The sequence below is a fragment of the Phyllopteryx taeniolatus genome, chromosome 22 (genome assembly GCF_024500385.1).
Source record: "Phyllopteryx taeniolatus isolate TA_2022b chromosome 22, UOR_Ptae_1.2, whole genome shotgun sequence".
Lineage (NCBI taxonomy): Eukaryota > Metazoa > Chordata > Actinopteri > Syngnathiformes > Syngnathidae > Phyllopteryx > Phyllopteryx taeniolatus.
In genome coordinates, this window is record NC_084523.1 from 885,447 (window position 1) to 911,332 (window position 25,886).

Below are 25,886 nucleotides of genomic sequence, written 5' to 3' on the forward strand. Positions count from 1 at the left end.
ACACTGTGGAACTTTAGTTGACTCAATTAATATGGTTGCACCATAAAGGCTACTGATGCAAATCTGAGTTCATGTTTTAAGAATAAAGAGGTGACAAAAAGGGTCTAAAGCAGCAAATCAAATTAAATTATTATTATTATTTTTTTTTTTAAACAAGCACCCTTCTCAAATGAAAAACATTTGTTGGGAAATACCGTATTTGGAGATATTAAACTCAAAGCGTGTATTGCTCGTAGGTCTTTTTACACCTCGTAACTGTTGCTAAGAAACGAGCAGTTGTCTGTATCACAATCGCAAAGTTCAAATGTGTTTTGTTTCAAAAATGTAAATATTTTAAGATGTCAGTTATTTTTACTCATGCGGCTGCAACAACCGCGTGCACCCATAGACTCCCAAGTGGTGCTCAAGCACCTGCCCTTTTGCCCTGGAAGACAAAAAAAAAAAGTGCCCTTTTTCTTTAACACTTTTTTTCCTTCATCAATATTAAAAAAAATAAAATAAATACCTGTCTGTCATCAATTCCACCCAAAGTGTTTTGATATGAAAAACATGTGCACGGACATTGAATATGAACATATACATTTATGAACATGTTCTTACCTTTCTATTCTAGGGTTTTTGTTTTTATTCTTGGATTCGACTATTGCTTGTTTGTGTTATATTCCAAAATTTTTTGACAGTGGTCTAACGTGAAGACCAATGTGCTTGATGAGGTCAGTGTGGAAGTCAAGTGGGCCTAGGACACTTCCCTGACGAACACCATTGTGAAGGTTTCCAAACCAGTCTCGCGTCTTAATGTTTTGTTCATTAGAACTATTCAAACTATGACGCCTGAAATACTAAATGATGCTGATTTTATGGTTGGGGGTTTCTCTTTCTTCTCTTTCTCTTCACTCCAACTTTACTTTGGACGTGGAACCAAATTGCGAATACACCGATGCAGCCAAAACCGCAAGTCAAAGTATACAGTCGATGTGATGACACTGACCACATATTTTGAAGTGACGACATCCATTTTGTAATCTGCTCCCAATTTTGTCCATGCCTGCACGAAGCGCTATTTAGGTGCCATTTTTAATAAATGTTTTTTGTTTTTTTTTGGACACAATTAAAAAATATATAATAAACCGTTAATCTGAATGTATTTTCCATTGGTAACATTTTTTAGACACCAGTACTTCATATTTTTACACGGTTATTGAATTTGCACAATATCCGTAGTGCATGTGAACGCAGCCTTCGTGAACTGCACGTGAACTGCTAATGTTAACTTTTAGCAAATAGATTTAGGTGATCAGCTCAAGTGTTGTCGTGTGGGGCTGCCACGTTTGCTGTCACATTTGTCTGGGCCACACGGAAGCAAGATATTTTTTTTGTAATCATCCTTTTAAGGTAAAGTAAACCAAAAAAGTATTGGGAGTTGTTAGAATGATAATAAGTCGTGTGGACTGTAAGGTAACCAGCTAACATGCTAATTGGTTAAGCTTCCCATTAGGCTTTTCACGTGAAAACGTTAAACATTTTTTATGACATTTTTTTTCATTTATGTAACCATGGCTTACCTTTGTATAACAAATAGGTTATTTTCACCACAGACGAATACACGTGGCGCGCTATCGCATTACGTCACCGTTTCCGCTCTTTTTATTCATACGTCGACGTCGCCGCCATATTGAATGTGGCAAAGCGTATGACACTCCAACAGAGAATGGAATTAACTTTCTCAGGTGGGACTGAACAATGATTTTTGATTGTATTTGGCCATACCAACTTTTTGCGGGCGTCGTGGATAACATTATGACGTCCGTGTCCATTGTTTTATATTCAGTAATTTATATCTATTTAACTACTAATAATGGTAATTACTGGAAGCAGACTAGCAGTGCTAGCTTTTCTTCTGAATGCTTTCTCAGCTCTTTGGGAAACTTTCATAGTATGAGAAAAGTTAGCTAAAAGTTAACTAATAACCATTAGGGTAGTAACTGAACTTTTAGGTGGTGGTGAAGAAATAAATTCCTTGTTGTGTGTAGGTTGGTTTCACCTCGAGAATTCACAGTATTATGTGCTGGACTTTATGAACCAATAACAGCCACAAAGTCAGCAAATCCTGTATGTAAAATTGTTACAATGGCCAAATACAACCAATTCATTCATTCATTGATTCATCTTCCGTTCAGCTTTTCCTCACTAGTTTCCTCATATGTTTGATTACCCAGGCAGAATGTACAATTCTTTAAAGAAAACCTGAAGGACCAGGCGAACCACATTTAATTCTATTTTAATGGGATTCAAATTAAACTGTCGAGTATTTCAGAAAAGCATTATCATTAAACAAAACATAACCATAAAGAAATTAACGATGGTTGTTTTTCAGTCATCAGTCATATATAAAAAAAAAAAAAAAAACTATATTTCACAAATTCTGCCTTGGTATGTAAATTTATGAGCACAATTGTACATATATGCAGTCATATGTACCCCTGCCATATTGGAATGAAAGTGTAGACTACACCTTTATAATAACCTCTAGGTGGCAGTCGCATATTAGAATGAAAGTGTACAACTTTTTTATAACCTCTAGGAGGCGATGATATATTGGAATGGAAGTACAGCTTTTTCATAACCTCTTGATGGCGGCATACATTTATAAAAAAAAATTCCCCTATACGTATGTATAATGCGCACTACTGACTTTTGAGAAATTTTTTGGGGGGGGAAATGCACATTATACACGAGAAATTACGGTAATTTGCAGCCTTTGCCCAATAGCTTGTTGATGCTCCTTTGGCAGCAACTAAAGCCTCAAGTCTTTTTGGGATATGACACTTGGCAGACCTATCGTTGGGCAGTTTCACTCATTCTCCATTCACGTGCATCTTCTCCAACCACTCTGCTTTTCCACATCCAATATGGTGGCATCTATGTACTGTATGCCTATGATTTGAACTCCAGAGGTGATGGAGGTTGGCGCAAGTCCGTTGCTCTATGAACTGCTGCTCCAGATAGGCCAGGGCTCCTTTGGCAAGGTGTACAAAGCCAGGGAGATAGGCGGAACAGGGCGTCTCCTGGCGGTGAAGAAGTTCCACAGCGAGTTGTCGAGATCGTCGGGCAACAATGGCATCCCTCCGTACATGCTACGTGAGGTGGCGCTGCTGTGTAGGATGAAGTTCTTTGACCACCCCAACGTCATCAAGTAAGAGCACGAGCCATTTTTATCCAATTGCTTTTTACCATGGCTGGGTGATTTATTGATTTTATGGATTAATTCAATTGGCACAGGTGAGGGTGACATGGTGAACAACTGGTTAGCACATCTGCCTCACAGTTCTGAGGACCTGGGTTCAAATCCAGCCTCGCCTGTGTGGCGTTTACATGTTCTCCCCGTGCCTGCGTGTTTTTTTTTTTTTTTTTTACTCCGGTTTCTTCTCACATCCCAAAAACATGCATGGTAGGTTGATTGAATACTCGAAATTTGCCCATAAACGTGAATGTGAGTGCGAATGGTTGTTTATTTATATCTGCCCTGCAATTGGCTGGCGACCTTTTCAGAGTGTACTCCGCCTCTCGCCCAAAGATAGCTGGCGTAGGCTCCAGCGCGCCTGCAACCCTAGTGAGGATAAGTGGTACGGAAGATGAATGAATGAATGTTTAAGTGAGAATTATAAACAAACAACTCAAAACATACCAATAGAAACTGATACAAACATATATATATATTTTTTTTTTAATTTTTTTTTAAAGTGACAACTATAGCCAATTTAAGCCTTTCCTCCATGGATTCTGTCATTTTCTTGATTTGTAGTCAATTACATTTCAAGTTGACAGCAGTGACCAGTAGCTAGCAGCGAACGATCAGTGTGGTTATGCACTTCTAAACGTTGACTTGGCGGGGAAATGAGCCAAAACCTACCATTTGCACCCTGAGTAGAAGAAATATTTATTCTTATTCATAGTCTGTTTTTATTATTATCTGCAATGCAACAGTGGCGTTGACAAAGAAAGGGAATTTGGAGTGACATGTTAAAACTCTACACAGGACCTACGAGAGGGATTTCCCTGCGAAAATGGCTTAACGCGCCATTTTCGCAGGGAAATCCCAAAAGTGCGGGATTTGAGAACAAATTATGCAGTCAATTTTCACCAAACCGAAGACCCAGTGTAAGGCAGCTTCCTATCGCATCAGTCACGTCCTCGCTAAATACAAGAAGCCATTCAAAGATCTTGATACAAACAGGTAGCGCTTCAGGCAGTGATGGATTATCAACTCTCAGGTTCTTACAGTAGTCTTACAGTCTTCGTGTTTAGACACTATAAAAGAATCCCACCACATCACTCATCAGTAGCACTGCCTTGCTCATTTCCCACATCCTCTCTCACCTTGTCCTATTGGTTAGTTGTTGCATGTCCTCACCGGGTGTCCCACCCCCCACCCTCACCATCCACAAATAAGAACACGATTTGACTATTGTAATGTTTACTTGTGCTCAAATATTTAGACTTGTCTAACTATTGTTCTGCTGTAGTATGCTGTGCTGTGCTCAAATCCATTACGCATTCAGGTTTATCCATCTGGGGGATAGGAAATATGCCTAAAAGTGATCATATGGTGGAAATACTGGTGGCAATAAATAAAATGAATAATTATTTTTTTATCATTATTATTTCAGTGGAAGTAGATGCTAGTTAATGCTAAGAATGGAGGGGGGGGGGGGACATTTCAAAGCTTGCTTGATATAAGGACAAAGAAACCTTGTTGTTTTGAAAATGTCATCGTCATATACTTTGGTGAAGGGAAAAAAATCGGAATCAGTGAATTAAGATTTTTGTGGGAAAAAATGTGAGATTTTTATTTTAAGGCCATAACACCCAGCACTACCTAATTATAGTTAAAACACATACATACACAATGACACTGATATTTACACATAAATCCTCGTTGCATTGTGCAGGTTGTTGGATGCGAGGGCCACAATGGTGAGCAAGGCGTTCGACCTCACGGTGGTGTTGGAGTACATCGAACAGGACCTGTCCACTTACCTGTCCAGAGCCCCTCCGTCTGGACTCAGCTTGGACGACATTAGGGTAAAGACAACAACACAGTCGAGTTTAACTTCACTTTTGTAGGGACGATAACCCGGCATAGTTTAGAGAAGGCATCGGTCATCTGACTCTTGTCTGACTTAAACCATCCAAAGTAGGCTACTGCCACACTAGTGACGTGACAAAAGAGCGTGTGAGTTTGATGACGTTACCAACTTTGTTTATCTGGGTCGTGACAGGTCGAGATGCTGAGGGTGGATCTCAAGTCACCGTATACATCGGCAGCGACCCATCAAAAAGAGAAATGAGATGAGCCCTAAAGCCTCTGTAGTAGGGCTGCACGATATTTTGTTTAAGCGTTGTCATTGCGATGTATGTGTGCGCAATATTCACATCGCAGGGTCTGCTGCGATGTTGCTGTACTGTAATATACAGTGAATCAACTGTAGTATTAAAAGTGACCAGCGGAGAGACCCGTTTGGACATGCTAAGACGATTAATATGTCGTCTTTTTCCAATAACTTGCAGTCCTACTCTGTAGCCTCCCTGTTGCCATTGGTGTTGATCACGTGTCTTATCGCGATACATATTGATATTGATTTATAGCTCAGTCCTATATTGCATGTTCTCCCTGTACATGTACTCCGGTTTCCTCCCACATTCCCAAAAACACGCATGATGAGTTCACAGAAGACTCTAAATTGTCTTTAGGTGCGAATGTGAGCGTGAATGGTTGTTTGTCCATAGGTGCCGTGTGATTGGTTGGTGACCAGTTCAGGGTGTACCTCAACCTCTCGCCCAAAGCCAGCTGGCATACGCTCCAGCACACCTGCGACCCCAGTGAGCATAAGTGCTCCAGAGAATGGATGGATTGGTTTTTATCTCCAGGAAGATGAATGATATCTCACAATCATTTTCAACAATGATCGAGCAATGTCGGAAACGGATCAATATCATCATGCCACAATTGATTTCTATCCATTTCTGCAGGTGTTTACATTTTCTAATGATGACTTTTACAACGTTCTTAGGAAATCACAATGTCCCATCACTGATGAGCTATATTCAGAGTAGCGACCGTCCTGCAATTACAGCATCCATCAACAGAGGGGACTGTTCTCCAACAAAAGCCCCTCACAAAACCCCCTCAGTGAGCTTTCTATAACATTAAATTAGTTATAAATACCATAAAGACTTGAATTTAAAAAGGCATAAACGATTTTAAAGCATGTACCAACCTTCATTGTGACCCCCAAACACAAGCAAACCATTTAGTTTCCACGTTTTTGTGTGATAAGTGAGCTAAAAAGTGAAGCTGCGGTGACGCCTTCTGTGTGTCCAGGCCATAATGCTGCAGCTGATGCGCGGCCTGGACTTCCTGCACGTCAACATGGTGGTGCACCGCGATATCAAGCCGGAAAACATCCTGATCAGCAGCGGCGGCCTGGTCAAGATCGCCGACTTCGGACTGGCTCGCATGTATACCGTCAACATGGCCCTCACGCCAGGTGTACGTGCGTCATTACCGTCATTGCGTTAATCACAGAAAGCGTGTTTGGAAAAAACACTTTTTGGGTCTCCGCAGGTTGTCACGTTGTGGTACCGATCTCCGGAAGTGCTGCTCACCTCTGTTTACACGTCGTCTGTGGATGTGTGGAGCGCGGGATGCATATTTGCTGAGCTCTTCCTGCTCAAGTAAGAACATCCCTCGTCACGTTTAACGTTAAGACGCTGACGTGACGTTCATCCCACAGGCCGCTCTTCAAAGGATCCTCTGAAGCGCAACAGCTGCAAATGATCTTTGAGTGAGTATTTTGTCCTTCGCTGTTTCTGCGATGTCACTAAAGCCCCATCAGAGATGATATAAAAGAGCCAAAATGTGTCTGCCTTTGCCTTTTACACAGAAGCCAGCAAATTGTGATATAGTAGCGACTGGATTTTTCAAACAGCTTTTACACGTACACCATGCAAAAATGACTGCATCGTAACATAACAGAAGATCCCGAATCCATCCTCCTGTGCTTTTTACACCGAACCCAGCAAACATGATTTTTTTTTTTACACAACTCTGCACTTGTCAGACAGGCCCAATTTAAACATAGCATTTAGCATTTTTCTCTGCTTTCTTTTTTTTTTAATGGCAGGCTCGTTGTTTTTGCTGCTGTCAATCACTCCAGGTTCATCGGTTTGCCCACTGAGGTTGATTGGCCCCAGCACAGCCCCGTTGCCTACTCACTTTCCTTTGGGCCCAAGGACCCCAATCCCCCGCTGCTGGCCTCGCTGAACCCCCACGAGAGAGACCTCCTTCTGGTGAGCATCATAATAGAGCGTAGAGCTGGGGGAAAAATGGTTTTTGATCAATTAACTCTTTCACTGCCCGCTGTTTTCAATGCAGTTTCGCACATTGCCAGCCATTTTACAGCAACAAGGCCCACGGACACCTACAGAAACAATAAAAGCACTTTTATGTCAAAATAATAATTTGTTTACAGATATACAACTAAGAATCGCGCTCTGACTCACCGCACGGCTCGAGTTGAATGTCAGTGGCTCTTTTACATGATGTTCAGCATTCCCTCGATGAACTGCGTTATCTTTTCCCACAGTCACAACGCACACTTTTCTTCTACCGACTGCGACACACAATCTGTTCATAGATTTATACTGACTCTTCACCCCAAAAGGGAGTGAGCGCCAACCCTCTGTTTTGTTCACCCGCAGCAATGTTTAACCTTCACGCCAAGCAGACGCATCTCGGCCGCTGGGGCCCTTGCTCACCCCTTCTTCATCCAGCACTGAAGGAAAGTATTCACTCTGTTCGATGTTAATATTGCGTCTTTACAAAGCCACTATGAGCACCTTAAAATGGACACTTTTTGTTGTTGATTTTGTCCAAGTTATCTGTGAAGAGATGTTATGCCTTGGAAGTCTGTTCACTGAATTATGTCAGTGCAATTTCTAACATTTTTCTATTCTACTATGTTTGAAACAGTTTATAATGAGTGTTGCCTTTAAGAGCAGTACAAGCCCTTTCATGGCTGACTTCAAGCAGAAAAACTGAATAAAGGAAATGTTGTTGTTTTTTCCACAATTTATAATTCTCTCCAGGTGTCTTAATAAAATGTCTGTGACGTGCACTAAAATAAAAATAAAAAGAGTCGTGCCAAAACCATTGAAGCTTAACTCCTTTCTCATGACATGGTGTTAGAGTTGAGGATACCGCGCCAACAGTAACACGAGGAACGTCATTCACGATCAACGTAGGGATTATTTAAACTAAAATGGACTTTTTGCAAAAATTCAATCAGGTTTCCCAACTCATCTCAGTACAGTATCAGCTCTTGTCAAAGTGCTAAATGATACAAGGTTGAACACTGACTCAGGAAAGGTGTCAATTCTTGTCTTGTTGGATCTCAGTGTGGGATTTGATTTAGTAGATCATAACACACTGCTGAACAGGTTGGAAACATTGGTCGGACTAAATGGAACAGTCCTTAAATGGTTCAGATCCTACCTGGAGGAAGAGTTATTTTGTAACCATTGGAAGTGTTCAATCTCATCGAATGGCAATGTCCTATGGGGTCCCTCAAGGGTCAATTCTTGGACCCATCCTGTTCAGCCTATGTAGCCTATATGCTATCCTTGGGTCAAATTCTTCAGATCTTTAATGTTGACTATCATAGCTATGCAGATGACACACAGTTATATCTACAAGTGTCTCCAGATGGCTACAGTTCAATTGAGGTGTTGTGTCACTGTCTAAACTGGATGAACCAAAACTAGCATACTACACATACATACAATACATACTAGCAGAGTGAAAAGAGACTTCCTGGAATGCCTAGAATTATGTTGTACATAGTTGTGGTAATTATGTGTCAACCGTTGGTGGTGATTCAAACTACGCAAATTTAAGGTAGTAACTGGAGGCGAAAATAATCTGTATAATTTTCTTTTTTCAATATGCTGGAGCAGTTCTTCTGTGCCACACGAAAGTTAGACTGGCTGTGTGGTTTTTTGTATTATGACGGATATTTATTGAAATTTGCAGACTGATGGAACAAAGTTTGATATGGGAGAGACAGAAAAATTACAAATAAGACGGCACACTAGCTGTAAGAGAAACAAACAAAAAATAACATCTTATGACTACTATAGCGTTACCTTGGAGTCTGTTTTTTTTTTTTTTTTTTTTTACTGTTTTACATAAAAGGTAGCAGTTTGAATAAACGATAAGCATTTGTGTGCATTTTTTATTTTTTTTTTATCACTCCACCAAACAAACTCCAAATGTTAACTTGTGTAATATAAAACTCAGCTATTACTGTTCAATTTGGCAATATTTGTAGCTCAGGATCCTGAAGCTATTTTGACAAAAGCAAGACGTTATTCAGGCACCTCGGAACTAATGAGAGCATTGACAAACATAGTTGCCTCGTATTGTTGATGAAATCATACCACTTAGCCCAAAGTAAATATGGACTACTTCATAATGATAGCATATTTTATTTGAGGCTGTGCACCGTGACACCCAAAATCTGCAACAAATTAGAACTGATAAGAATTGTGACAGGCAGAAGCAGAAGTTAAGGATGATCAGTCTAAGACAGTAGAATGAGGCAGATAGCCTTGGCAAAAATCAAGATGCACATGTACAATATGTACAATACTACAAATTGCTGCATGATATTTTTCTAAACCATTTTAAAGATGTCGTTATCAGCATTATTATTGATAATGGGAGGCCATCTCAAGAGAAAGAAGAGCAAGAACTCTGGTCTTACTGCCACCTAGTGACATGAAGTTAGCTTTGAATGGCTTTTGAGTGGAACTGAACAGTCAACAATGTCATCAGTTGAAGAAAGTAATGAGGCCACAGGTGGTGGGCGTGGCCAATGAGTTTGTATGTTTGTGTCAGAGTGTGTGTTGTGTGGATGCTAGTGGGCTACAAGATTGTCTTCAGGGGTGGGACAAGCTTGACAGTGGAAAACAGTAGGATTTTTTATAAATACTGTAGCTAGTATTTTTTATCACTGATCACATATTTACTTATCTCTGCTTGATTCTTTTTGGATTATCCAACTGCTTTTTTGTTGTGTATCACATCTTGGCATATGGCAACACGTTGAGTGTGTAGATAAAAATTTACCCAGCTTTTTTGATGCACCCATGGAGGAACATGCTTCATGACGTCATATATACACAGCGAAGGGTGTCTAGACGACATGGATGACATAAAAGTCAAGTGGGACGAGGAATGATCCTCTGAGGAACGCCACTGTGCAGAGGCCAACACCTGTGAGAAATTCCCCTGAAGAACACCATTGTGGAGAGACTTGACACCTGTGAAAAAGCTTAAAAACAAATTTCCCTTTTTGTTATTCAACTTTGAAGAAAATAAGAAAATCGTTAATGAGTTTGGTCTTCAGACATCTGGATGTGAAACTAGATTGAGTGTAGCAACTGGTGAATGGAAACATGCAGCTGGAACTACAAGTCAATTGGTACACTGACATTGTGGTGATAGTTTTCTTCTTATAATTCGTGTGCGGGGACTTAGGTAAGGTAAATGGGTTTTTGCTTGTATCCTGCCTTTCCACTTTCAAGGTACTCAATGCTTAAACACTCTCTCCTCATTCACCTGATCACGCAGCGTGAAGCGCAACTTTGGGTTCAGCATCTTGCTCAAGGACAGTTCGGCATGGCCACAGAGGCTCAGGATTGAACCCACAACTTTTTGGTTGGGAAACCACGTAAGCCATGGCGTCCCATAAAGATTCTCATCGTTTTCTTGTTGAAGCTGCTCTTGAGGTTCTTGTTGAGGAATCAACTGATGTGTGTCAGGAAACAGGAGATTAGTTTTCGGCAGCGGAACCAGAGTGACTGTGGAGGCTCGTAAGTTCTGCTTTCATGCTCCAATGTAAACACCACAACCCAAACTGCTGTCAAAAACATGGGATGAAAAAGATAAAATACGTTCTTCTCGTCCATTTTCAATATCGCTGAGTCTGTTCCTGGTTCCGGGATAACTGGAGCCTAACCCCAGTGCAATTTGGACGAGAGATTGTTTTTGGAATCTGGGAGAATATGTGTTTATTTATTTGTTTAGTTTGAAATGCATGCTTTAATTTGGAAAAATATATGATGAACTTGACTAAGTTTATCCAAACAGTGATAATATTATTTATGCGTGAGGTACTTAAAAGATTCTCCTTCAAGCCTCTCAAGAGGTTCTTGTCGAGGAAACAACTAATGTGTGACAGCGAACAGATTACATTTTGGAAGTGGGACGAGAGTAACAGTGGAGACCTGTAAGTAAAAATAAAAAAATGTAATTTGTTTAGTTTTAATTCAAAACGGAAACAGAAAGTTAGCTGGTGCAGTTGTTGTGTATGAGTGTCACATTGTGTAGCTTCGTACTCGTTGCTGTTTGGACGCGGAACCAGATTGAGTGTAGAAACTGGTGAGTAAAAAAGAGACAATAGTGCAGTTGTTGCCTCAAATGAATGGAAAGTTGGAATTTTCTTGCCAAGATGTTTTGTTTGTGCAACAGGTTAGAACATGAGTGGACCATATTGTCCCAAAGTGATATCAATTTCCACATATTCTTTCTCATGAAATTAATGTGAAGGCTAGAAAGTCAGAGAACCTGACAAAAATGCACCCAGAAGTTAAAATGTATGCAGGTGATTATTTAAAAAAATGTTTCATTGTAGAATAAATATTTTCTTTCAAGCTACAAGCAAACACCGCAACCCAAACTGCATCACTCGGTGAAAGAAAAGGTGGGATGGAAAATATTTACTAAAAGTTTTTCTTTTTTTTTTCAAATTTCTTGTTACTTTGGAAAAAATAGTGCATTGAAAATCAATCGTGAGTAAGTTGATGTTTGGACGCGGAATCCGATTGAGTGTAGAACCTGGTGAGTAGAAACAGAGCAAATCCCACTTGTCGGCTCAATTTAATTGAACGTTGGGAGTTTTGTTGTCAAGATGTTCTGCTTGTGCAACAGGTCAGAACATGTTGTCCAAATGTTACCTGTTTTGTGTAAAACTCCCACATGGTCAAAAGCAACGCATCGAACAGCGCAAGCTTCTTGCCCAATTGTCACGATGTGTTTTCCCTGCTTAACGAGAGACTGCGGTCGGTGTTTAGTGGAAGATTTTGAGCCGTCCTTCTACAAACTTGAGGCGGGCAACCTGAAGGCGTGCCTCGCCACCGGCTTCAGTCGACACAACGCCACGGCGAAGGCGGGAAAAGGACACATGTTCGAGGAGTCGCGCGCCGTGCGGATATCGGACGGCTCGCTATACAACCAGGTGGCACTGCTGTCAGCCGCACATAACGACACGTGCGAGGAAGGTGAGGAGCGCGGCCTCGGCCTCTTGTCGACTTCATGGAGTCATCGCCTCATGTTGCTTCCTGTCGTGCCGCCACAGGTGACAGGGGACCAGGGTGGTGCCGGGACGCTTTGGTGCCAGGTTGGTATTGAACATGCGAGGGTCTGCCGGGCTGAGTTAAACGTGCATGTCGTTGGCAGACGAGAAGGTGAACCTCCTCTCCGTCACCGTCCTCGCCCTGCGCCTGGTTTTCACCAAGACGCTCGCCATCAACTGTGTCATGACACTGCGCCTGTGGTTTGGCGCACCTGAGTAGCCAGTGCCACACCACCACCTTCCTCTTCCTCCTGTGTTTGTGTTTGAACTTGCAGGTTTTCTTCATGTCAGTGAGCAATAAAATGTGTCATTAAATCAACAAAAGTTCAATAAAATGAGATTGTAAAAAAAGTTGTTGCTTAATTACAACACACCACATTACAGATGAATTACGCCAGAAAACTCCATGGCTTTCAATTGAATTAGTGAAAATTTATAACAGCTAATGCAAATGTATAGACACAAATAAATTACTCACCAAGAGTCACGATGAATTCAGAGGAAACCGGTCTAAAGCCCGAGCCTGAACAGAACTCATCAAAGAAATCCCTAACTCCATGGACAACAAAAAAATTGTGATTGTGACATTAATGCATTTGAGACAATGAATAACAAGAAATTAATAACATTAACAACAATAACATTAGAACAATATGGGATTCGGGGGGAGTTTTCAATTGGGTGAGGAGCAATTTGGAGAAAAGGCAACAGTTTGTGATGATAGATGGATGGATATCAGTCAGAATTCTTGGACAGTTCTGGTGTCCCACAGGAGTCAGCGCTAGGACCAATGTTATCTAACGTACATAAATGATATTTGCAATGTATCAAAATCCTTGAAATGTATCCTTTATTGCAGATGACACCGACATGCTGGTTTCTGGAGATAATTTTCTGCAACTTCCATCCACACTGACTGTAGATTGTTTTTATTGTCATTTTTTAATGGCATGTTCCAAATAAAGACAACCAATCAATCAATAGTTGTATTGATGAAGAAAAAGAGGCCAAAAAGCTTCTCAATACACAGTAATGAATAATAAATAATTCATACTACATGATGATCACTGTACCAGTATTATTTTTTACATTTGAATGTGAGTTTGCCCGTGTTTTGGATATTGGTTGTGTCTTCGCGACTCTTTCCAAAGGAAGTGGTCGCCATGGCACCTGCGTCACAAATGACAGCAGCTATGGTTTCTGTCTTCAAAGCTTACTGGGACCGGATGTACAACCCCAATTCCAATGAATTGATTGTTTTTAGCAAATAATCATTAACTGTTTTGGAGTCGTGCATTTTTGGGTCCTATCCTCTGTCCCGTTCATGACAACCATAAAATTCAAAGTTATTGATTATTTGCTAAAAACAATCAAGTTGATCAGTTTGAACATTAAATATCTTGCCTCTGTAGTGTTTTCAATTAAATATAGGTGGAACATGATTTGCACATCACTGCATTGCGTTTTTTATTTATGTTTAACACAACGTCCCAACTTCATTGGAATTGGGGTTGTACATTGTCGGGAGGAAATGGAGGTCAGGTAGAAAGGCCTTTTCACACTGTACTTGAGTCGTGTGAAAAGGTCGCGGGACAGCGTGCAAGTGTGACAGCGCAAGCTTGCCCATACTTGATAATGCTAACGTAGTTTATATATGTTATATTCATCATCATCATGACTTTCTGTCAGTCATATGACCTTGTTGACCCTGATGAGAAAGTGGAGCAGCGTGTTGTTTGTTTTGTGCGTCTTCAACTCAGGCAGGAAGTGTATACGTGTGAGTGGCAGCCGCAGAGCTGTTTCGGGGTCACGCACGCGTGCTCTTCCCCACAGCATACTGTACTTGATTTTTTAAATTTTATTTATTGAACAAAGCATGTTGATAAGCCACTGGTCTATCACCTGACTTCTGTGCAGGCAGCTCGGGTTCAGTTCGCGCTCAGTGATGGTGTGAATGATTGTGCATTTCTGTGAGTGGATCTCATTCCTTTTATTGACAACATATAAACAAAATATTTCTTTGAAATTCAACACACCAAAGAGAAAATTGTTAACAACCATTCAAAATTTGAATGATTAAAAAAAAAATGAAGGGATATAAAATGAGGGTTCAAAATGGTGAAAAATCAAGCCGTTCGCTCCAGACCCCCAACGTAAGGTGGCACGAGGCGGGTGCAGGTGTTTTTGTACAGGCACGCCAGCGGATGTGTCAGCGTGGGCTGCAGGGCGCAGTAGTAGACTGCCGAGTCGCTCAGCTTCACGCTCTCGATATGCAGAGGAGCTTGCAGGGCGCTGGCGTCCATGCTGGCGCGAAACCTGTCGGCGTACTTCTTCTCCGTCTTGCCCCGACTGAACTTTGAGTTACTCAGAACAAAATCGGGTGCTGCGTTCACTTGCTGTTTGTACCAGAAGATGTAGTCGTCGCTCCCTGTCCTGCCGAAACTGCAGTCCAGCGTCACCCTTGCGCCCTCCACAGCGTGGACATCGCCCGCCAGCTGGTGCACCGTTTGCTGACCGTTTCCTGTCAAGAGAGCGACAAAGGCGGTCAGACGCCAGTTGAAAGCAGCGGTGACCTCAGATGACCTCACCGAGACTCAAAGCAGCCGTCAGCACGCACACGAGCACACGATTCATGTCTGCACTGGCAGTCTGCGTGAATGCCGACTTGCGGCTGAGCAGGCGCGGCCTTCGCTTCCTGTTGCAATGACATCAACGTGCATGGTGTGGAGGAGAAGCAGGCTTTTTCTTGTACAGTGGCGGATAACTTGCACATCTTTGAAGGCACCATTAAATGCTGAAATGTACATGCAGTTTTCGGAGCAACATATGCTGCCATCCATCCATCCATCCATCCATCCATTCTCTACCGCTTATCCGGGTCGGGTCGCGGGGGCAGTAGCTTCAGCAGGGACGCCCAGACTTCCCTCTCCCCAGCCACTTCATCCAGCTCTTCCGTGGGGATCCCGAGGCGTTCCCAGGCCAGCCGAAGGATGTAGTCTCTCCAGCGTGACCTGGGTCGTCCCCGGGGTCTCCTCCCGGTGGGACATGTCCGGAACACCTCACCAGGGAGGCGTCCGGGAGGCATCCGAATCAGATGCCCCAGCCACCTCATCTGGCTCCTCTCAATGCGGAGGAGCAGCGGCTCTACTCTGAGATCCTCCCGGATGACTGAGCTTCTCACCCTATCTCTAAGGGAGAGCCCGGACACCCTGCGGAGGAAACTCATTTCGGCCGCTTGTATCCGGCATCTTGTTCTTTCGGTCACGACCCACAGCTCATGACCATAGGTGAGGGTAGGAACGAAGATCGACCGGTAAATTGAGAGCTTCGCCTTTCGGCTTAGCTCTTTCTTTACCACAACGGACCGATACAAAGTCCGCATCACTGCAGACGCTGCACCGATCCGCCTGTCGATCTCCCATTCCATTCTTCCCTCACTCGTGAACAAGACCCCAAGATACTTGAATTCCTCCACTTGGGGCAGGATCTCATCCCCGACCTGGAGATGGCATGCCACCCTTTTCCGACTGAGGACCATGGTCTCAGATTGCTGCCATCCAAGCAATGTCTTTTTTGGGGGGATGTCACTGCTTATTTCAGCAAGACAATACCAAGCCACATTCTTCCCGTGTTACAAAATCGTGCCTTTGGAGTAAAAGAGTGCGCGTACAAGACTGGCCCGCCAACAGTCGAGGCCTCTCTGCCATTGAAAATGTGTGGCACATTATGAAGTGCAAAATACGACAACAGAGACCCCGTTGAGCAACTTAAGTTGTACATCAAGCAAAAATTGGGAAATGTTCCAGCTGCAAAGCTCCAACAATTTGTGTCCTCAGTTCCCAAACACTTACTGAGTGTTGTTAAAAGGAAAGGTGAAACATGCTTTTTTGGAACGTGTTGCAGGCATCAAATTCAAAACGAGTGAATATTTGCAAAAAAAACAATATCAGTTTGAACATGAAATATTCTGTCTTTGCGCTGTAGTTAATTGAATATAGTTTGAAAATGATTTGTAAATCATTGTATTCTGTTTTTATGTATGTTTTGCACAACTTCATTGGAATTGGGGTTTGTAGGAGGTTGGGAGGCAGTTCACAACCAAACAGCAGCTCTGGGAGGCTTTTGTGACATCCCGCAAAGAAATTCAAAACAGAACTTCTCCCAAAAGTCCAATGGATGCAAGAATTGGGAAGCTGCTATCAAACAACAGGCCATATTCCCAAATTTGAGTCCAACTATTTTCAGTTCTTTAAAACCTATAAAATGTCTTGGAACACTAATGTGCATAATAATTTGAAACAAGATAAATAAAGTTTTTTCTTTGATGCATTTGGAGATTTTGTTTTGGAAGATACTATAGGGGAGTGTGATGTGATGAGCTGAGGAAGAGGAAATGTTCTTGTAACGAGAATGTGGCGCTTGTGTCACTGTGCGGCTTTCATGGCACAGTAGTACACCGCAGAGTGCTCAAATGTCACATCCTCGATGTGCAGGAGCACTCGTCTCCTGTCACTTCCCACGCTCGCCGACATTCCTGGCTTGGCGCTTAACGGGCTGCCGGTTCCCAAGTGTGAAAGCAGCAAGTGTGGCGCTTGTCCAGGAAGTTGTTGGTACCAGAAGAAATAATCAGCACCAGTCAGCACTGTGGCGTAAACGTACGACAGTGTCACCTGTTTGCCTTCTGACGCCAACACTTCGCCCGTGACTGCCTCGAGCTGGTCACCGCTGGCGCCTGAGGAAGAGACAAGCGTGTTTCAGCATGCACCTGTCGAGTGACCCTTGACCTCGCCGAGCAGCACTCACCTGCCACAGTGATGACGAGCAGCGACCAAGCACACAGCAACATGCTGAATGAATTTCTGTCAACTCCGCTCTTCTCTTCTGCACTCGAGCTCTTACCTCACAATGTCGTCACGTGACTCAAACTCCACCCTATTGCAGACTGACGGAACAAAGTTGGATGGGGGAGAAACAGACACTTGTAGAAACTAAGTGCAAGTGACGCGACAGTTCATGAAGATTGCAAAGAGTTGTGTATTGGCCCTCACACCGAGCAGCCAAGTCACATGGAAACATTCAAGTGAATGACACCGTTACACGTGCACAATAATCAAAGCAAAATCAGTGGTGAACCACCAAATAGTTATGCAACCTAATCGCGACTCTTTCCACAGGAAGTGGTCGCCATGGCACCTGCGTCACAAATGACAGCAGCTATGGTTTCTGTCTTCAAAGCTTACTGGGACCGGATGTACAACCCCAATTCCAATGAATTGATTGTTTTTAGCAAATAATCATTAACTCGGGTTCAGTGATGGTGTGAAAGATTGTGCATTTCTGTGAGTGGATCTCATTCCTTTTATTGGCAACATATAAACAAAATATTTCTTTGAAATTCAACACACCAAATAGAAAATTGTTAACAACCATTCAAAATTTGAATGATTAAAAAAAAATGAAGGGATATAAAATGAGGGTTCAAAATGGTGAAAAATCAAGCCGTTCGCTCCACACCCCCAACGTATGGTGGCACGAGGCGCGTGCAGGTGTTTTTGTGTAGGCACGTCAGCGGATGTGTCAGCGTGGGCTGCAGGGCGCAGTAGTAGACTGCCGAGTCGCTCAGCTTCACGCTCTCGATATGCAGAGGAGCTTGCAGGGCGCTGGCGTCCATGCTGGCGCGAAACCTGTCGGCGTACTTCTTCTCCGTCTTGCCCCGACTGAACGTTGAGTTGCTCAGAACAAACTCGGGTGCTGCGTTCACTTGCTGTTTGTACCAGAAGATGAAGTCGTTGCTCCGTGTACTGCCGAAGCTGCAGTCCAGCGTCACCGTTGCGCCCTCCACAGCGTGGACATCGCCCGCCGGCTGGTGCACCGTTTGCTGACCGTTTCCTGTCAAGAGAGCGACAAAGGCGGTCAGACGCCAGTTGAAAGCAGCGGTGACCTCAGATGACCTCACCGAGACTCAAAGCAGCCGTCAGCACGCACACGAGCACACGATTCATGTCTGCACTGGCAGTCTGCGTGAATGCCGACTTGCGGCTGAGGAGGCGCGGCCTTCGCTTCCTGTTGCAATGACATCAACGTGCACGGTGTGGAGGAGAAGCAGGGTTTTTCTTGTACAGTGGCGGATAACTTGCACATCTTTGAAGGCACCATTAAATGCTGAAATGTACATGCAGTTTTCGGAGCAACATATGCTGCCATCCAAGCAATGTCTTTTTTGGGGGATGTCACTGCTTATTTCAGCAAGACAATACCAAGCCACATTCTTCCCGTGTTACAAAATCGTGGCTTTGGAGTAAAAGAGTGCGCGTACAAGACTGGCCCGCCAACAGTCGAGGCCTCTCTGCCATTGAAAATGCGTGGCACATTATGAAGTGCAAAATACGACAACAGAGACCCCGTTGAGCAACTTAAGTTGTACATCAAGCAAAAATTGGGAAATGTTCCAGCTGCAAAGCTCCAACAATTTGTGTCCTCAGTTCCCAAACACTTACTGAGTGTTGTTAAAAGGAAAGGTGAAACATGCTTTTTTGGAACGTGTTGCAGGCATCAAATTCAAAACGAGTGAATATTTGCAAAAAAAAAAACAATATCAGTTTGAACATGAAATATTTTGTCTTTGCGCTGTAGTTAATTAAATATAGTTTGAAAATGATTTGTAAATCATTGTATTCTGTTTTTATGTATGTTTTGCACAACTTCATTGGAATTGGGGTTTGTAGGAGGTTGGGAGGCAGTTCACAACCAAACAGCAGCTCTGGGAGGCTTTTGTGACATCCCGCAAAGAAATTCAAAACAGAACTTCTCCCAAAAGTCCAATGGATGCAAGAATTGGGAAGCTGCTATCAAACAACAGGCCATATTCCCAAATTTGAGTCCAACTATTTTCAGTTCTTTAAAACCTATAAAATGTCTTGGAACACTAATGTGCATAATAATTTGAAACAAGGTAAATAAAGTTTTTTCTTTGATGGATTTGGAGATTTTTTTTGGAAGATACTAGAGGGGAGTGTGATGTGATGAGCTGAGGAAGAGGAAATGTTCTTGTAACGAGAATGTGGCGCTTGTGTCACTGTGCGGCTTCACGGCACAGTAGTACATCGCAGAGTGCTCAATTGTCACATCCTCGATGTGCAGGTGCACTCGTCTCCTGTCACTTTCCACGCTCGCCGACATTCCTGGCTTGGCGCTTAACGGGCTGCCGCTTCCCAGGTGGGAAAGCAGGAAGTGTGGCGCTTGTCCAGGAAGTTGTTGGTACCAGAAGAAAATATCAGTACCAGAAGACCCTGTGGCGTAAACGTACGACAGTGTCACCTGTTTGCCTTCTGACGCCAACACTTCGCCCGTGACTGCCTCGAGCTGGTCACCGCTGGCGCCTGAAGGATGAGACAAGCGTGTTTCAGCATGCACTTGTCGAGTGACCCTTGACCTCGCCGAGCAGCACTCACCTGCCACAGTGATGACGAGCAGCGACCAAGCACACAGCAACATGCTGAATGAATTTCTGTCAACTCCGCTCTTCTCTTCTGCGCTCGAGCTCTTACCTCACAATGTCGTCACGTGACTCAAACTCCACCCTATTGCAGACTGACAGAACAAAGTTGGATGGGGGAGAAACAGACACTTGTAGAAACTAAGTGCAAGTGACGCGACAGTTCATGAAGATTGCAAAGAGTTGTGTATTGGCCCTCACACCAAGCAGCAAAGTCACATGGAAACATTCAAGTGAATGACACCGTTACACGTGCACAATAATCAAAGCAAAATCAGTGGTGAACCACCAAATAGTTATGCAACCTAATCGCGACTCTTTCCACAGGAAGTGGTCGCCATGGCACCCGCGTCACAAATGACAGCAGTTATGGTTTCTGTCTCAAAAGCCATATTGTCCCATCCGTGCAAACGTTCTTTTTTTACGCATTATTTTAACCCAAATAATTCTTATCCCCAAAGTAATTGTGGACGACTTCATGAACATAACGGGTTGAATTGGAAGCTGACCAGAGCGACACCAAAATCCACGGAAGATGAGAATTGATGAGAATTGTTTCTGGCAGAAGCAGAAGGTAAGGATGATCGAATAAACACAGTTGAACCAATGATGAGGCAGATTGAAGAGTAACAAAGATCTAGACGTACATGTACAATCTGTACATCGCGACAGATTCCGAGAGCGACATTATCTTTTTCTCAACAATTTTAAAGACGTCGTTATCGGCATGATAATTGATAATGTTAGGCCATTACTCCTCCTTAAGTTCTGACAGGCATTTGAGCAAGAACTGTGGTCTTACTGCCACCTGGTGACACGAAGTTAGCTGAAAATAGCTTTTGAGTGGAACTTCGAAAAGAGCCAACATGATGTCATCAGCTGAAGGAAATAATGAGGCCACAGGTGGTGGGCGTGGCAGGTGAGGGTGTAGGTTTGTGTCACAGTGTGCGTTGTTGTGTGGATGCCGCTGTGGGCTACAAGATTGTCTTCGGGGGTGGGACGAGTTTGACGGTGGAAAACAGTAGGAATTCCATTAATACTGTGGCTTGTATTTTTCATTTTTGGTACTGACTAAATTGCCTTTGAACATATTTATTTGTCTTTCTTACTCTGCTTCATTCTTCTTCGTGGATAATTCAGCTGCTTGTTTGTGTCACGCATCACAGCTTCCTGATAATGCCTTAGTGCCGTGGCAACACGTTGAGTGTGTTGATGAAAATGTACCCACTTTTTTTACGCAAACGTGGAGAAACACGCGTCATGACGTCACTTACACACGGCGAAGGGCGTCCAGTCGACATGGATGACATAAAAGTCAAGTGGGACGAGGAATGAACCCCTGAGGAACGCCACTGTGGAGAGGGCCAACACCTATGAAAAATCTGCAAACAAATGTCCTTTCTGTTTTCAAATTTGAGCAAAAAAAAGCTAAACAGCACCATAACCATGCCACCCCATAAAGATTCTCATCGTTTTCTTGTTGAAGCTTCTCTTGAGGTTCTTGTTGAGGTAACAACTGATGTGTGTCAGGAAGCGGGATATTAGTTTTCGGAAGCGGAACCAGAGTGACTGTGGAGGCTCGTAAGTTTGGCTTTTATGTTTACAATGTAAACAATACTAAAGAACATGGACTGAGAAAGATTCCGTCTCCCTGTCCATTTTCTCTCTTGCTGAGCCTGTTCATGGTTGCGGAGGAGCTGGAGCCTATCTCAGTGGAATTTTGATGAGAGGATAGTTTTTGGAATGTGGGAGGATTTGTGTATTTATTTCGCTTTAAATTCATACTTTAGTTAGTCAGAGAGATTCCTGTTCAAGCATCTTATGAGGTTCTTGTTGAGGAGACAACTAACGTGTGACAGGAAACACCAAGTTACGTTTTCCGAGTGGGACCAGACTGAGAGTGGAGACCTGTAAGTGATTTATTTCTTTATTGTTTTAATTAAAAGTTGAAACAGAAAGTTAGTTGGTGCAGAGATTTTGTTTATGAGCGTCACATTTTGTAAATGCGTACTTGATGTTTGGACACAGACCCAGATTGAGTCTAGAAGCTGGTGAGAGGAAACAAGAGAAAAGTCCAGTTGTCAGCTCCATTTGATTAAATGTTGGAATTCTGTTGCCGAGATGTTCTTTCGGTTAATACGTGAGTGGACCATTTTGCCCCAATGTGATATCAAGTTACATATTATGTGTGAAACTTCCACATGTTCTTTCTAATGATCTTAATGTAAAGACTGAAATAAGTCAAATAACCTGACTAAAATGCACCCAGAACCATTTTATTTATTTATCTTTATTTTGTATAGTTGCTATTTGTTGCAAGGACACAACAGTTCTTATGAGGTTCTTGGAGAGGTTATTTAGGTTCTTGTTCAGGAAACAACTGTTGTGTGTCAGGAATCACCAGGTTACTTTTTGGAAGTGGGACCAGATTGACAGTGGAGGCCTGTAAGTGGATTTTTTTATTTCTTAAGACACTTCGTCGTTTTGTTTTAATTCAATGCTGAAACTGAAAGTTAGCAGGTGCCGTTTTAGTCTATGAGTGTCACATTGTGTAAATGCGTACTCGTTGATGTTTGGACGCGGAAGCAGATTGAGTGTCGAACCTGGTGAGTAGAAACGGAGTAAAAGTCCAGTTGTCGGCTCAGTTTAATGGAATGTTGGACTTTTGTTGTCAAGAGTTTCTGCTTGGGCAACAGGTCAAAACATGAGTCGACCATGTTGTCCCAATGTGACATCAAGTTACCTGTTTTGTGTAAAACTCCCACATGATCAAAAGCAACGCATCGAACAGCGCAAGCTTCTTGCCCAATTGTCACGATGTGTTTTCCCTGCTTAACGAGAGACTTGTGTCGGTGTTTAGTGGAAGATTTTGAGCCGTCCTTCTACAAACTTGAGGCGGGCAACCTGAAGGCGTGCCTCGCCACCGGCTTCAGTCGACACAACGCCACGGCGAAGGCGGGAAAAGGACACATGTTCGAGGAGTCGCGCGCCGTGCGGATATCGGACGGCTCGCTATACAACCAGGTGGCACTGCTGTCAGCCGCACATAACGACACGTGTGAGGAAGGTGAGGAGCGCGGCCTCGGCCTCTTGTCGACTTCATGGCGTCGTCGCCTCATGTCGCTTCCTGTCGTGCCGCCACAGGTGACAGGGGACCAGGGTGGTGCCCGGACGCTTTGGTGCCAGGTTGGTATTGAACATGCGAGGGTCTGTCGGGCTGAGTTAAACGTGCATGTCGTTGGCAGACGAGAAGGTGAACCTCCTCTCCGTCACCGTCCTGGCCCTGCGCCTGGTTTTCGCCAAGACGCTCGCCATCAACTGTGTCATGACACTGCGCCTGTGGTTTGGCGCACCTGAGTAGCCAGTGCCACACCACCACCTTCCTCTTCCTCCTGTGTTTGTGTTTGAACTTGCAGGTTTTCTTCATCTCAGTGAGCAATAAAATGTGCAATTAAATCAACAAAATTTCAATAAAATGAGATTGTAAAAAAAGGTTGTTGCTGAATTACAACACACCACCATACAGATGCATTACGACAGAAAAGTCTTTGGCTACACTGGAAAACAACCTGATTACAACTGGGATTAAATTTATAAGGACAATTAAGTGACTATAAAAATTGATGAATTTGTGAAAATATGTAAACTCCTATATGCTTGCTTGATGGATGGATATCAGTCAGAATTCTTTGCCATTGTGTGTGGCGTCCCACAGGGGTCAGTGCTGGGTCCAATGTTATTTAATGTACATAAAAGATGCAATATGTTTGTGAGTGACGTTATACAGTATTATGTAGGATGCGTGCTCATTGGCATGTGGGCGTACACCGCCATACATTTATGATTGTTATATTTTATTAAGGACAAGTTAAGAGGACATCAAAGCTGCAGCATTTATGTTTCGAATGTGGCTAACAAAATATTTTTTACATTTGAATGTGAGTTTGCCTGTGTGTTTTTGATATTTGATATTATCTTCGAGACTCTTTCCACAGGAAGTGGTCGCCATGGCACCTGCGTCACAGATGACAGCAGTTATGGTTTCTGTCTCAAAAGCTTACTGGGACAGGATGTAGATTGTGGGGAGGAAATGGAGGTCGGGTAGAAAGGCCTTTTCAGACGGTACTTGAGCAGTGTGAAAAAGGCCGCGGGGCAGCGCGCAAGGACGCCACCGCCCTGGTGCAAGCTTGCCCATATTTGGAAGTGCTGACGTAGTATGTTTATCTATGCTATATTCATCATCATCACTTTCTGTCAATCATGTGACCTTATTGACTCCGATGAGAGGGTGGAGCAGCGTGTGGCTTGTTTTTTTTGCATCTTCGCCTCGGGCAGGAAGTGTACACGTGTAAGTGGCAGCCGCAGAGCTGTTTTGGGGTCGCACATGTGCGCGCTCTCCCCCGTAGCATGCTTGACTTCATTTTTTTTTTTTTTTTTTTTTCAACAAAGCATGTTTATAAGCCACTGAGCTCTCACCTGACGTTTGTGCAGGCAGCTCGGGTTCAGTTCCCGCTCAGTGATGATGTCAGTGTGAGTGTGAATGATTGTCCGTTTCTGTGGATGGAACTCATTTCTTTCAAATATATCCGCTAAAAGCCTCCGGTTGCCAGAAAACATCCCATCGGGTCATCATCGGGCTTTTCTACGCCGAGACAACGAGGCACTCTAAAGCAGCCACAGCAGTCTGCAGCCCCAGTCTACACGCTGGCTGTAAAGCCAAACTTAAAAATAACCCCCCCCCCTATTAATTAAGGACAGTGGCAATAACTGGATAGTCGTGTTGGTTCTTTATTGGGTTTCAAAAGTAGGGTGGTGACAGCTGTGTCCATATCAGTGGGCAGACTGGAGGTAGTTTGGATTTCTGTTTTTGTCACTGTAATTCAAACGCACAGTGGTGGTGAGCAGCGTCAGCCGTCACATGCGGACCGGCGTTTTTCACGCTTGAGCTTTGTAGCACCCGTCGGGAATGTTCTGGTATTGCTTGTATCCTCTTGTTCCAGTTGTGAGGAGGAAGCGAGGCGGCACATAAACGAAACCACTGCTGGTCTCGTAGTCATAGGAGAGCGTGACGCGAGATCAGATAAGCTAAGGGGTGGCGAGAAGAAGAATCCGGATGCAAAACTTAATTTCCGTCTTCAACGAGTTACAGAGTCCATTTTTAGGCCTGTTGGCCCATGAGTCAAGATCCTCTTTTTGCACAGTCGACTCCCGCGAGACCACACCCCCAATGTGACGTGGCACGAGGCGGGTGCAGGTGTTTTTGTGCAGGCACGCCAGCGGATGTGTCAGCGTGGGCTGCAGGGCGCAGTAGTAGACTGCCGAGTCGCTCAGCTTCACGCTCTCGATATGCAGAGGAGCTTGCAGGGCGTTGGAGTCCATGCTGGCGCGAAACCTGTTGGCGTACTTCTTCTCCGTCTTGCCCTGACCGATCTTAAAGATGCTCAGAACAAACTCGGGTGCCGCGTTCACTTCCTGTTTGTACCAGAAGATGTAGTCGTTGCTCCCTGTCCTGCTGAAGCTGCAGCCCAGCGTCACCGTTGCGCCCTCCACAGCGTGGACATCGCCCGCCGGCTGGTGCACCGTTTGCTCACCGTTTCCTGTCAAGAGAGCGACAAAGGCGGTCAGACGCCAGTTGAAAGCAACGGTGACCTCAGATGACCTCACCGAGACTCAACGCAGCAGTCAGCACGCAAACGAGCACACGATTCATGTCTGCACTGGCCGTCTGCGTGAATGCCGACTTGCGGCTGAGGAGGCGCGGCCTTCGCTTCCTGTTGCAATGACATGTCCTCCGTCGTCGCAGCAACGCACTGTGGTTCTTCCCTCTCGCCTGAATGTCTCGTGTTGTCTCGTACACACAGCTGAAATGCGCCGCCATTTCATTTGAACAGGAGTGTTTTAACCTTTTATATCCA

The 25,886-nt window shown here is 43.7% G+C and overlaps 3 protein-coding genes and 3 gene segments (V, D, J or C); 1 reads left to right on the forward strand and 5 right to left on the reverse strand.

Annotated features, from left to right (window-relative positions):
* The first annotated feature begins 1,237 nt into the window (after window positions 1-1,237).
* LOC133471976 (cyclin-dependent kinase 4-like) lies at window positions 1,238-8,206 on the forward strand. Of its 2 annotated transcripts, none has more exons than XM_061762170.1 (8): window positions 1,238-1,392; window positions 2,953-3,193; window positions 4,950-5,082; window positions 6,383-6,550; window positions 6,626-6,735; window positions 6,795-6,845; window positions 7,185-7,350; window positions 7,762-8,206. In XM_061762170.1, the coding sequence occupies exons 2-8, from the start codon at window positions 2,958-2,960 to the stop codon at window positions 7,837-7,839; spliced, it is 942 nt and encodes a 313-aa protein (XP_061618154.1). In that variant the 5' UTR covers window positions 1,238-1,392; window positions 2,953-2,957; the 3' UTR covers window positions 7,840-8,206. The 2 variants fall into 2 exon arrangements, with proteins under 2 accessions (XP_061618154.1, XP_061618155.1); XM_061762171.1 differs by having other exon boundaries at window positions 7,218-7,350.
* A 6,237-nt stretch (window positions 8,207-14,443) lies between these two features.
* Window positions 14,444-16,899, reverse strand: LOC133471975 (uncharacterized). Its single transcript, XM_061762168.1, has 3 exons — window positions 15,344-16,899; window positions 15,065-15,171; window positions 14,444-14,997 (listed from the first exon to the last, which is right to left on the reverse strand). The coding sequence occupies exons 1-3, from the start codon at window positions 16,012-16,014 to the stop codon at window positions 14,603-14,605; spliced, it is 1,173 nt and encodes a 390-aa protein (XP_061618152.1). The 5' UTR covers window positions 16,015-16,899; the 3' UTR covers window positions 14,444-14,602.
* Window position 16,900: 1 nt separating this feature from the next.
* Window positions 16,901-17,322, reverse strand: LOC133472272 (T cell receptor alpha variable 26-2-like). The segment is given in 2 exon segments: window positions 16,901-17,208; window positions 17,280-17,322. Coding segments are annotated over 2 exon segments (351 nt in total).
* Window positions 16,935-18,623, reverse strand: LOC133471977 (T cell receptor alpha variable 18-like). The segment is given in 4 exon segments: window positions 16,935-17,067; window positions 17,147-17,208; window positions 17,280-18,365; window positions 18,433-18,623. Coding segments are annotated over 2 exon segments (441 nt in total).
* A 722-nt stretch (window positions 18,624-19,345) lies between these two features.
* LOC133471978 (T cell receptor alpha variable 1-2-like) lies at window positions 19,346-20,280 on the reverse strand. The segment is given in 2 exon segments: window positions 19,346-19,855; window positions 19,928-20,280. Coding segments are annotated over 2 exon segments (420 nt in total).
* Window positions 20,281-24,743: 4,463 nt separating this feature from the next.
* Window positions 24,744-25,883, reverse strand: LOC133471812 (uncharacterized). The gene is made up of 2 exons (XM_061761802.1): window positions 25,636-25,883; window positions 24,744-25,568 (listed from the first exon to the last, which is right to left on the reverse strand). Exons 1-2 carry the CDS (start codon window positions 25,847-25,849, stop codon window positions 25,057-25,059), a joined length of 726 nt encoding a protein of 241 aa, XP_061617786.1. The 5' UTR covers window positions 25,850-25,883; the 3' UTR covers window positions 24,744-25,056.
* Between the last annotated feature and the right edge of the window lie 3 nt (window positions 25,884-25,886).

What these genes read in the sequence shown, in the direction of transcription:
- LOC133471976 (XM_061762170.1), top strand. Translation starts at nt 2,958, where the DNA reads ATGGAGGTTGGCGCAAGTCCGTTGCTCTATGAACTGCTGCTCCAGATA. An exon ending in GACCACCCCAACGTCATCAA is followed by an intron (nt 3,194 to 4,949) that starts GTAAGAGCACGA and finishes TGCATTGTGCAG; the next exon opens with GTTGTTGGATGCGAGGGCCA. An exon ending in ACATGGCCCTCACGCCAGGT is followed by an intron (nt 6,551 to 6,625) that starts GTACGTGCGTCA and finishes GGGTCTCCGCAG; the next exon opens with GTTGTCACGTTGTGGTACCG.
- LOC133471975 (XM_061762168.1), bottom strand. Translation starts at nt 16,014, where the DNA reads ATGGTCCTCAGTCGGAAAAGGGTGGCATGCCATCTCCAGGTCGGGGAT. An exon ending in CGACCCGACCCGGATAAGCG is followed by an intron (nt 15,172 to 15,343) that starts GTAGAGAATGGA and finishes TCATTGCAACAG; the next exon opens with GAAGCGAAGGCCGCGCCTGC. An exon ending in GACGGCTGCTTTGAGTCTCG is followed by an intron (nt 14,998 to 15,064) that starts GTGAGGTCATCT and finishes CTCTCTTGACAG; the next exon opens with GAAACGGTCAGCAAACGGTG.
- LOC133471812 (XM_061761802.1), bottom strand. Translation starts at nt 25,849, where the DNA reads ATGGCGGCGCATTTCAGCTGTGTGTACGAGACAACACGAGACATTCAG. An exon ending in GACTGCTGCGTTGAGTCTCG is followed by an intron (nt 25,569 to 25,635) that starts GTGAGGTCATCT and finishes CTCTCTTGACAG; the next exon opens with GAAACGGTGAGCAAACGGTG.